Raw genomic sequence first — 12,451 nt, 5'->3', positions numbered from 1 at the left:
CCACAGTAGAATCTAAAAGACCCAGTAGTGCACTGTCCCAACTTTTTGATAATGAACCACAGTACGCATGATCGAATCGTAGAGAGATGTTTCTGCATGCGCCGTGAGGTGCCTAGATATTCAGCAACGTTGTAATGTCTAAAATATTTTATGGAATTTACTGCTTTTGGCCTAACAGACTAACGAATTTCGCTTGTGGAATTCCGCTATTCGCGCTATTCCGAATCAGATGACTTTTCGTTCATATTTTTCGGAGGCGGACTTGACCAGATTATAACATAAAACGAAATATATTCAATTAGTTTTTATCTTGAAGTATCTAATATATCCTTTATCATCAATCTAAGGTTCAAACCTTGGTTTGTTTTTCCCAATCGTGGGATAAACATGATACGATAAAAAGAATCTAATGTTTCTCACTAATTTTGTGTTCAAATTAAAAAAAAAACTGATGAACATATTTACGTGAAAGGTGGAACTAGAATCTATGGCGAAAAATCCAAAGTCCAAAACCAGCATGTTACTTCGGCATCAGAACTGCAATAGTCTACTCGACGCGCGTTCATTTTTCACTAAAATATGAGTGTCCTGAATAACCTCATATGTTCTAAAATTGAATATTCAACGTTCATTTCTTCAGATTTAATTTGTCCTCACAAAATTTCAACTTTATACAATATCTCTTAACTTCATATTCCATTTTCGAATGCACTTTGATCTGCATCTAAAGCCTCGTCCTTTGACATAGGAGAGTAATCAATGTCTGTAACTGTGGTTCGAACTATCCAACTGAACCTATGCTTCATCTATTAAAAGTATGACTCGAAGCGATCGTTGTCGAACCATTTTCAACGAAAATTTGAACAAATCGTTCCGAAATCGTTTCTCCAGAATTGCATTTCTATGAAATTGTCGATCATAACCCTCAGGGGGTTATCCCTCGATTTGAAAAAAGTCTCTTTCAATTTGAAAGGATTATATTTTTAGGAGTATTCAATTTTCATATAGTTACTTCTTTTGAAATTGCTTCCTTACTTTCTTTGAAAGATTCCCACATTTTTTTATATCAAGATGGATAGAAAGCCAAAAACTTTTCTTTTCCAAAAGTCTCTATTATTGTACAATTTTAAGGTTGGTAACCGTACTATTCAAAATTCCGTCGGACTTGTGATCTGTGGTCGGAACTTACCTGTCGAGGATTCTGAGAATCAAGAATTTCCAAAGTATGTCTGTAGTATTGTGCTTTCATATATAGTTGTGAAGAAATTCGTTGTGATTTTGCATCTGTTTGGTAGATTTTTTTGTGACGATGTTTATCGTTCATCATTTCTGTATTTTAACAATACTTTGCACGGTGAGTTTTTTACTAAGTTGAATATGGGGAATATAGATATGTTAAGATGCCTGTAGACTAGTAAAGCTGGGATGCGCTTTCGTTTCAAAAATTGTAGAGTGGTGGGGTAGTTCTGACGTTATCGCACTATGGTGCCATTGGTCAATATTTCTATTAATTTCAGTCATCAATTGATCCTTACATTTTCTTAGAAGCAAATAGGTTATTGCAAAAACCGAGTGAGTTTATATACACATACACAGACACACGGAAAAGTATCTTTGGGTGTCTAGCAGAACGGAAGTGTACTCTTATTATCTGTTTTAAAATCTGGTTTTCCGATAATCAGCTGTCGCCCCATACATTATATGACAAGTTATTCCGATGTTTCCATAAAATATATTATCATCCTCAGGAAAAATCTACAAGAAGTTATAATGATAGCACTAAAATTGAATTTTGAAATTCACAAGACAAAGTCAAAAACTTACTGTTGAGGTCGGTTTATGTCAGTACTATAAGACAAGGCACTGAGTTGAAATAATTTGATTCAACACTAAGGCACAATTATCACATGAATAATCTTAATGAAACGTCCGAAAGTGTTCAAAATATAATTTACCGGTTTAAGACAATGTGCTTGGTAACAAGAAGAGAGAGAAAAATGACAGTGGCATCTGTCATGGAATTCAGTTTGAAACTTTGAAATATGTTAGTCCATGCAGAAACCATGGAACAATTAGAACAGTTTTGGTGCAAATGCGATGAGATCTCAGAGTAATAATAAGACATAGAGTTGCCATGTCTATACCAATACATGTATTTTGAAGCAGGTATCATACTATCCTTTTCTGTACAATTCATGGGCGAGGAGGATGGCGGGTAATGAGGGGTTATGGAGAGTTTGTTTACATTTGAAGTGAGTTGGACCATAAAACAGTGGCGGTTGGTTTAGTTGATAATCGGAGGGATATTTTATATTTGTAAAATAAAAAAACTTCAAAATGTTATAATTGCATGTGTGAATGACTCTGTTTTGGTTAGGTTAACTTTAATTCGAAAACTTTTACATTTCACATATATACATTCTTATTTTACCTACTCACATAGTTTTGATTTGAATATACAAAGGTAAAATTTTGATATTTTTCAACATATAAATTCATACATTGGTGACGCAGATTCCAATAATACTGGGAGAAATTGTGTTTGGTGTGATGATATTACCAAAGTTGATTGAGGGGGTCATATTGGTCATAATTTTATAAGGTATTCATATTAAGTTATCCTTAATGAAGTTTATATAATATCTAGTCATAATATTCATATTCTATTGATTTTCAGGTTCCAATATTGAATTCCACAGCAGTAGTAGGTGAGTATATAAAAAAAATATTTCTTTCAGATATTAGATACTATAATTCCAAAATAGTAGGCACTAAATTCTCAGAAATAACTGATGTTTTTGCCTCAATGTGTCTCTTGCAGTGACGTACTGAACGGATGAGGAAAAATGATGATAAAATATATAGAATCGCAACCTTGTCAACAATGTTTTCGTTTTAATGCAATCATATTTTTGAGAATCCAGTGCATACTATTATGGAATTCTACTTTAATAGTTTCATTCATTATCGTTTCATACTGAACAGTTTATCAACGATTCAAAGCCTATTCAATAAAATATAAACAAAAAAGAACTTTACAAACCTTATCGGGTTGTTGGAATTGCCATATGGCAGATAAAAATGAATATTTCTAGAAATATCAATATTAAAGTGTTTGTCTTCAGGAAATTATTAAATGTTCCGTCATTTTGTAGTAGGTGAAGATATTGACTTCATATTCTAAGGTTGTGAAGTATTCGTCAGGAGCTTTAAAATGATGTGAACAAGACCCCCATTTCCATTTATTTTTTTTCCAAGATGGCACCCAGTCGCCATTCCAAAGTTTTATCTGTCAATTTCACTTCAAAATATTCATGCATTCTTGCATTAGTTTCATTATCCCAAATTTGAATTTTTCAAGTTGACCCGTTCAAAGGGAGGGCATTAAAGGAATGCACTGTATGTTTATAAATATCGATCAATGGTATATTCAAACAGGTGCACATTCGATTATTATATATTCATACAAGTGTTTCTTCGATTATTTGTTAGTTCTAAAATACGAAGTCTGTTAAAAACATAAAGCGGATGTTCAAATTTCGCAGACTACGTAAATCGATTAGTGATTTTTTTATGTTGGTACAGTCGTCTCGAACATATGTTCACAGTTTCAGCTGTTTAGCATGTTTAGTTTGTTGGTGAGAGGCATAAAATTTAGGCACCTGCTCATGACTCGTTACCAGTTATGACCCTTTTAAGCAAATTTGGATCGCCGTTGATGTTATTCAACAATTCCTGAACGATCCAGCGCCCGATCCAGCTATTTCGCCGCTCCGGGCAAAATAATATTTGCCGCCTTTTACCCATGCGTTATTCCATAGATGGTGTAATTTTAACCTATAAAAAGACAAATTTTCCCTGCCGATATTAACGAAACAAAATAAGTTTCGTTTTAAGATATTTATTCAAATCCAGCACAGCTTGAAAGACGCAGTATGACCACGTTTTATTTTTGTAATCTACTAAAATATGATGTGAAATTTCAGTGATGTCAATAGTAATATATCATATTCTAACAACTTTGTGTAGGATGTAGTTTTTTTTGTTCAACCATCTTTCAGATTTTCGCCCACGACGCCGCGCCTTCCTCAATTTTGCCGCCCCTCATTTTTGCCGCCCCGGGCAATTGCCCGGTTTACCCCCTTTAGATCGTGCGCCGACCAAACGCTATACCCAAAGTTTCCACAACAATTTTCTTTAATTTCTCAATATTTTTATCGGTCGTTGATGTGCTGGGCCGTCCAGGGCTCTACATTCACATCTTCTTGACCTTCTGTGAAAAGCTTGTACCACTTGTAAACATTTTTCTGACTCGGAGTATAATCACCGTATGCCACTGTAAACAGTTCGACTGTTTTTGAGCACTTAATTCCATTTTTCACACAAAATTTTCTGTCTCTCACCAACAAACAAACATACTAAACAGCCGAAACTGTTAACTTGTTCGATTGATGACTTATTTATTTTGTAGAAATTCATGTTGAATATAGAATAAAGAAAATACTTTTGTCTAGTTTCTACTATGTTTATTTATTCGTTACGACCGGTTTCGGCTTATAAGGCCATTTTCAAGTGAGTTACTTGAAAATGGCCTTATAAGCCGAAACCGGTCGTAACGAATAAATAAACACAGTAGAAACTATACGAAAATTCTATACGAAACTGTTAACATATGCCCGAGACGTGTGTACCAACAAAAAAACAATTGCTAATCGAATGTACGTAGCCCGCGAAATTGAAACATTCACCTCATTTTCTGAACATAACTCGCATATCAGGAACTTATTTAATGATCTTCATCTTAGATAAGGTGGATTGTCCGTCCAGATATATATATATATATATATATATATATATATATATATATATATATATATATATATATATATATATATATATATATATATATATATATATATATATATATAGCGACAGACGCGTTGAAAGACAGTTTTTCGATGTGGGGAAAGTATTTTTGACAGATTCATTTTACGCCAGAGGTTCCGATTCTACATATCAACTTCTATTGAATATTGAATTTTAAATTGGGTTACAGATGTTCTCTTCCCCGAATCCGACGAAGACGAACCTGGTCTCATCCTACCCAATATAGACGGTACTCCGCCATGTGCAAAAGGATCCACCTTCTGCGAGAACTTTGATCCGTATCCAAGTGAAAAAGTAAAAGAAATATTGGAGAAGCATAAGGTGAACAAAGAATTCTTCGGAGTGGACGAACTTCAAGATGAATTTGGGGCCAGGGACGACCCCGATGATAAATTTGTTTGTCCTTCGGTAAAATCTACGATATATCCGAAAGTTGCGATTAACAGAAAATACAAATGGAAATACATTGTGAATCAGAAAGAGCAAGGATACGCACAGGGTGTTCAAGTGGAAATCTGTCGCAAGTAAGCTATATAATCCATTAACTTGGATGTCAAACCAATAGGTGGTTCCCCTTATGTCTCGCTTGCGTTTACGCAGCTATTTCTGTTAAGTACTTTTCTTGGTTATTCATATTTTGTCTTCAATCAAGGACCGCCTGCCCGGTACTGACGATGTCCAATAGGCCGAAACAGCTGTCTACCGGTAGCTCTTAAATTGAAATCAATATGGGAGTGATCAGAATAGTACTTATCTATTAATTTTTTGATTTTCATGGATTTATTTTCCTGCAGCTTGAATTCATGAACCTTCCTCGATTAAGTTCTAATTATTATATGCGAGCGATTTCGATAGCATACTGTGCTACCATTTTCATGGCTCTACTCAAACTGAACGTTTTATCTTCTTGTTTGTTCTTTAATACGGGTAAAATGCCTTAGTGCATGTATTTGTCACCTCCTTTCATCTGGATGTCTCTTTAAACTTGCCTGTACTTGTGTTACACCGGGTAATATTCTTTGTGTTAGTGTTTCTCTTGGGAAGATTTCAAAACTTCAAAGAAATGAAGGTACATCTTATTATGTTTTTCGTGTTTCTTCTGAATATTTGTCAATAATTTACGACATTGCTTTCTGTTTCTTGCTTGTTTTTCCAGAATATATAGCCGATCTTCGATTCGGCGTAATCGTTCTTCCTCTCTTCTTCGTCCATCTTCCTTCGACACTTCTTGTTTTCACTATAAAACAGTAAATTTTCAGTCAATTATTCCACTTTGTTACGTTTTTTCCCGTGGGTTGACCAGTATTTGACTACACTGGATAATCAAACTAAACTTTATTTCACTATAAATACAATAAACACTTCAACTTAAACTTCAACTATTATTCGAATGTCTGTCGCCTTACTAGATCGCTTCGCGTACCGCACTGTAACTTCCACTTAACTGTGTCGATATGCTCGGGGCTAGCGTTTATATATCGTAATCGAATGCGCTACGTCACCATTGGTGTATGGCTACCAGTGGCGGCCGGTGTAATTTTTTTTAGGGCATTTGTTAAAACATTATATTCTTGATTATGATAGGTTTTCTGGTTGATTCGGCTCTTACTTTCAGTATTGTTATTCACTACGATAGAAGCTACTGCAATAGCGAAACATGTGATATGTTTTGAAAATTAAAGCAAATTGTAAGGTGTAGTTTATAAAATTATTATAGAGGTTATCCTATAGGAAAAGATAACCTTCTCGACTAGTTTGTCACTATTAATATTGCTTGAATATTCTTTTTTATTTCGCAGGAAAAATGAACCATGTGACATGGTTGGCGCTCCAAATGGCTTCATCACCACTTGCAAACAAAAATATATAAACAGGCATTTGCTGTCATTGAATTCCTACGGTGTTCTTGAACAAGACACGTTTCAATTGCCATCTTCTTGCGATTGCTCCTACAAGGTAGATTATCGACAGTGGGGTAACTTCACCGCCTGAGGCCTGTGAATAATTCATTGGATGGGGCTCCAAGAAAAATTGTCACATTGTTATTTGATTTTAATAAATTACTGGGATAGTTACCCGACAGAAATATTGTGTCCATTTTAGTTGAATAGTTTAATGTTACTTTTGTGTTAACCAGATATATATTAATAAAATTCTTTTCTGCGAGATTTCTGTCCTGCAAAAGTATCAATAAGATCATCAATTAATATTACTGGAGTTTTATCCCAACACCAAACTGTTACTTTAACACCTGGACACGCGTTTCCACCACCAAGTGATCATCGGGTTTGATCTTCCTCTTGAAAACGTGTCCAGGTTTTAAAATAACGGTTTGGTGTTGGGAAAAACCCCAGTAATATTCATTGCTACATCGAAGGTTCCAAACAGTGCATCACACGAGCATTATTAAGATCGGACCATAGAATTTCCAATGGCCCAATTCCAGGGCCTGGAATTGGGTGGAATTTCCTCTAAAGCCGAATTGTTCGTCAGGCAGAACATTTCGCTCCTCAACTTCTGTTAGCCTTTGCTGCACAATACGTTCAGCCAGCTCAGGCATTGAGCACTGCAGGCTAATCGGACGGTGTTTATATGGGGAGCAGCGGGTGTTGGTCCTGTTTCGGGATCATGTTAACCACTGCGTGCTTTCATCTGCCGGGGAAATACCTGAAGGTGATAGAGCTATTAATTATGTTGAACAGGGAACAAATTAGGTTCTCAGGGAGCGGCTTCAACAACCTGTTGGTGATTGAGTCGACCCCCGGAGTCTTCTTAGGCTTGAAGGCCTTGATATTCTTCTTGAGTTTTTTCTCTGAAGGCGGACGGATATTGTCGTCATTTTCCCTGAGTATACGCTGAACTCGGTTTTCCATCATCCGTGCTAACGTTAATCTGAAACTGGCACACAATTGTATCGGCAAAGACCGAAGCTTAATCGGCGGAGTAGTAGCAGATTTCGCGCTCTTTCTGAAACGGCGAATGCCGAATGCACGATAGCATCTTAATTTGATTCAGGAAGGAGCCTAGCTCTCTTACTCTTCGGACCGGTACGTTTGTCATGAGGACAGAAATAGACACAACTCACTGGGGTTTATGACTGTGGTGATGACGCAGATAAAGTCCTCGGACAAACGTACCACCCATCAGGGAGTACCCCTACCTGGCTGGGGTGTTGGAAGAGAAAATTATTCTCCTGTTGGTGAAGGTTATGAGGGCCTCATTCGACTGAGTGTCGAATGAGGCCCTCAAGCCCCGATCCAGGTCGAACGAGATAGGTTTATGCAGAAGCCCGTCGTGCCATACACGGTCGAAGGCCTTCGAGATGTCTAATAAAACGGCATGGACTTTTTTGTTTTGGTTCAGTTCCGCGATGGTGTTTTTCGACCAGTCTCAGAGCCTGCAACTCAGTAGAGTGTTCTCTTGGACTTTCCTTTCTTTGCCTTTGCGGCCCTGATGTAACCCTTAAGCTCTTCCACAGAAGCCGGACGGATGCTATCGTCGTCATCTACCCTGAGAATACGGTGAATCCAATCTTCCAACAGAATATCGCGGTCGATGTAGTCATTGTCCTCAACGTTAAGCTGAAACTGAGATTTTATCGTGTCGGCAAAGGCCAACGCTTTGTCGGAGGGGGAGTAGCACACTCCGCGCTCTCCGTGAATGGGTGAGGGAGCAGTCTTCTTCCCTCTGAGTCTGCGGGTGACTCGCCAAAGCTCGTCCTCCCAGGCTCTAGGGTTTCCAAGAGCTCCTCCCACCTTTCGTTTCGGTGATCAATGATGGCCTGTTCAACTAAGTTGGCCATACTGCCTGCCGCATTTTTGTCTCCTGGGAAAAGGGTTCGCATCAGAATCCAATTTCGACAGAACGAAAATTTCGCTAGTCAGAAAGACGTTTCTGAGAAGCGCGATGTCTAGTACGTCAGGCCTAATCTGCCCGCGATAGTACGTAGGTTCATCCGGTCCCAGCACGAGATATTCATGGCTGTCGACATGCGCATAGAGCGCTTGGCCGTTTTGATTTGTGGCTCTGCTCCATAGTCTGTACTTGGCGTTAAAGTCACCAGCAGCAGTTGTCGGAATGTTGCTTCCTATCACCAGTTCATCTAGAGATTTTGGGAGTAATTGGTAACAATTCCAACTAGTCATAAGCTCTGCCTGCAGTTGATTTAGTAAGATGTACCACTGCGTCACCTACAGGCGAAGTCCGGAACCAACTCCACAAACGCATACTCCGGTGTGGGAGTCAGAATGATGAACATATTCCGGTGAGGTGCATGTGATATGTTCAGGTTCAGGTGAGAACACCTCACCCTTGCCTCTCATGTGAACCTACGATTTTGTAGATACCTACGTGTGGCAGATTTTTGACGAAAAAACAACAACTAATTCAGCTGATGCCGCGCAGAAAACTGGAGTAAAACCATCAGGCACATGTGTGCAACGTCTTCCATTTGGAAGATTCGTCGCAAGTAGCTGAAATTGATTTCATTTGGTCGGAACGACCACTGATAAACCGGTTTCGGATTACTAGCTTCTCGTCAGTACCGGGAGGGTCATTTCAGACGGAGTGAACCGTTTGAATATATAGTAACTCACCCATTACAAGGTTTCAATTATTGCATTGAATAGAGACAGATAGATTTCCAATCTTTTCGGGTTTAATAAAAATAAATGTATATAAAAGTTGATCATTTTAACAGTAAAAACTACTGAGCAAAACATTCTTGAATGGATTTCAATTCATATTATTTTCAAGTCATTTATAAGAACAAATAAGGTAGTGCCAATTTGAACTCAAACTGCATACTAAAAAATACATTGTATGGGATGGCAGCTTATGTATAGCTTCTTCAAAATTAAAATTTTTGTGTACACCGATATTATGTTAGCTTTTGGATAAATACAGTTATGAATTATTTATATTTTTATCATCATTAATTTCATAGCTTAGATGTATTAACAAACCATTGAATAAACAATGATTTTTTAACAAAAAAACATAATCGGGCAGGTTTTTATGAAATAATTTTTTTGAATACTGCAACACAATGATGTTGAATGTCTGTAGTGAAAAAATGATGTGAAAATAATAATTATTAGAACAAGAAGCTAAATTATTCTGCCATCAACAATATTGTCAACTTCACGTAAACGAATAAAAACAATTACACATATAAAAGGTCCTTTAAAATATCACATACAAGCTTATCACCTGCTTCAGTCTTCTGTATTTGAGGAAAAGAGAAAACTATCGTCAAGCATCCAACTTAAAAGCAATTTATTTTTTCCATTCTTCTTCCTGTTGAAGAAAAAACAAAATGATAAATTTATATAATACCAATGAATTATTGCGGACATTCGTGCTTATTAAACAAACCATTCTATAGAGTTGGATACATGAGAGCAGGGCCGGATTTGGAAGTCTGGAGGCCCTGGAGTAACGGAGGAGTGGAGGCCCCTAATAATTAATTATTTTCCAAATGAGAGATATAATTTTTTTGTGTCAAGTCTTTTCATTGTTGGAATATTGTAGTAATTCATTAAAAACTAAATTATCGCGTTAACGAATGGAACTCAGAGCTTTTTTCGACGGAAAGTCATTGATGATTTCGCTGAAATCTAGCTTACCTGTCAATATTTTAATATTTTTTCATCTTCATTTATTGTGGAGACCCCTCTCCTGTAGAGGCCTCGGGGCAGTAGCCAAGCCTGCCCTCCTCTGAATCCGGCCCTGGATGAGAGAATAATGCACATGCAACATCAACAAAATACGTGATAAAACACGTATTTTATTCGGCAAGCTTATCTTTAATGTTTATTGAAGAGACATAGGATATACAAATGTGAGTAGTCGGCAATTCTTCAAATTCTCTCGTCGATTCAATTGTTGAAATATCTGTAAAATGCGTTTCTCTATTTTACATGCATCGTCAGCTTTTTTTTAAACACTCGAAAAATAAATAATAATAATAAGTAGGTATTAACTGTGCCATAAAATACAAAATTACAGACAAAAAGACCAAGTACATTTGAAATGACATCAATCGAGCCCCCAAAACAGGTAAAAACAGACGATACAAACAAAATATTAGGATTAAAATTTATTGGAATTGGAGTCCGCTGTCCAATCAGGATAGCCTCTTTGAGTTTTTTCTTCAAAGGAGTAGGAGAAGCTGCTTATTCGAGCGCATTTGGTCAGACTCCTCTTGTCCATAGTGAATAGAAGCTTCGTTCGAGGGCGCAGCTGTCTTACACGAGGCAATCCTGCCACCTTAAGTTTTTCATTCACTTTGTCTTAAAAAAAAACACACTTACATTTTTTACGTGTCGCCACCTTTTCGGGAGCCCTTCGGATGAAATATACCCATCTATTGTCGAACTGACGACCTCGTTGACATCCAGCATGGTTACTGGCGTAGGGAGTCGCCAGTCCTCTCAAGACGTCTTTCACTTTAATATTTATTTGAACTTAACTCCATTTTAGAATACACATCTTTTCCTTTCTTTCTCAATTATTCAGATTTCGATATATGCGAGGTGAGAAGTTTTCAAATGAACCCCCTGCTTATTTTGATATGATCCAGATCGTACGTATCTTCATCACTCACAACAAAACGAACTAACTGGTTGTTTTCAGTGGTTTTAACAATAAAATAGATTTTTAATATTTCGTTGTGATGATTTACGAGTGTGTTACTTTTGTATATTTTTAAATTTTGTATAGGGTACTTATTTTATTTTGATATAATCTACAAAGTGAACTTTAATATTTTCACAAGAATTCCTACTCATTGAAACTTATTGTTATTCACAGTGAATATTTTCAAATTGTTATAGGCATGGATTTTTTTTCTTCCGTTATTTTATGTTATCTGTTTATTCCATAAAATATATATACATTTATTATCAATAATTGTATCACTTAACATAACAATTTTTCAAAGTCTTTGGGTCAGAGTAGGCTGTGCGCGGATTTTCGTTAATCATTTACATTATGGAATAATGTATTTTGTTCCAAGTCTTGGAGTATTTAATGCAATTAACATTGGCAACACTGATGTGGATGGAGCTGTCAAAGTGTCAACGGTCAAACTTTTAGTAAAAATTACTTAGAAAGGTTAGGAAACGATTGTAAAGAATTCATAAAAAAATCTCAGATATTATGTTACATGTACTTATGTACATACCATCAAGAAGTAATTATTATGTGAAGAATGGAATGTATATAATTATCAGTTTACACATGAGAATATAATTCCACTAGCTAAGAGTACCTAATCCTAGTAAAAACATTTTATATACCAAAACAAATGTTGAGTTCCTCGCATGAGAGTTTTAGCCAATTTTCTCTTGTTTCTATCTAGTTAGTTTATTTTAGTGACACAATCGAAGTTCCTTCTTTATGTGGCTTTTCAAGGGTTCAGGGAAAGAAAAAACAAAATCAGGGTTGATAGGCCCTGGTCTAAAGGAACTTGTCCTTAGGACCAAACGTTTAGTCTGGGTGGTGTAAGCAGCTGGTAGATAAAATCGTCATGGGATTTCAGAAATTGTCCACACAGGAACAG

At 36.6% G+C, this 12,451-nt stretch overlaps 2 protein-coding genes across 3 annotated transcripts in view; one reads left to right on the top strand and one right to left on the bottom strand.

The window, feature by feature from the left end:
- The first annotated feature begins 1,172 nt into the window (after positions 1-1,172).
- LOC141481842 (protein spaetzle-like) lies at positions 1,173-7,053 on the top strand. The gene is made up of 4 exons (XM_074174107.1): positions 1,173-1,354; positions 2,678-2,708; positions 5,057-5,411; positions 6,687-7,053. Exons 1-4 carry the CDS (start codon positions 1,310-1,312, stop codon positions 6,877-6,879), a joined length of 624 nt encoding a protein of 207 aa, XP_074030208.1. The 5' UTR covers positions 1,173-1,309; the 3' UTR covers positions 6,880-7,053.
- Positions 7,054-9,522: 2,469 nt separating this feature from the next.
- LOC141479869 (nose resistant to fluoxetine protein 6-like) overlaps positions 9,523-12,451 on the bottom strand; it is a 95,628-nt gene continuing 92,699 nt past the window's right edge. Inside the window, exons 13-14 of one of the 2 annotated variants that reach the window (XR_012465210.1) lie at positions 10,515-10,782; positions 9,523-10,185 (exon numbers count right to left, since the gene is read on the bottom strand). The gene's annotated coding sequence lies outside the window, so the exon portion shown is untranslated. The remainder of the gene's footprint in view (positions 10,186-10,514; positions 10,783-12,451) is intronic. The other variant, XR_012465209.1, reaches the window with a different exon arrangement.

The sequence above is a fragment of the Leptinotarsa decemlineata genome, unplaced genomic scaffold (assembly GCF_025532065.1).
Source record: "Leptinotarsa decemlineata unplaced genomic scaffold, Ldec_3_MD MMD2_tig00000505_RagTag_RagTag, whole genome shotgun sequence".
NCBI classification, from domain to species: Eukaryota; Metazoa; Arthropoda; class Insecta; order Coleoptera; family Chrysomelidae; genus Leptinotarsa; species Leptinotarsa decemlineata.
Note: the sequence above shows the minus strand (reverse complement) of the source record. Positions and strands in the feature narration are given on the sequence as shown.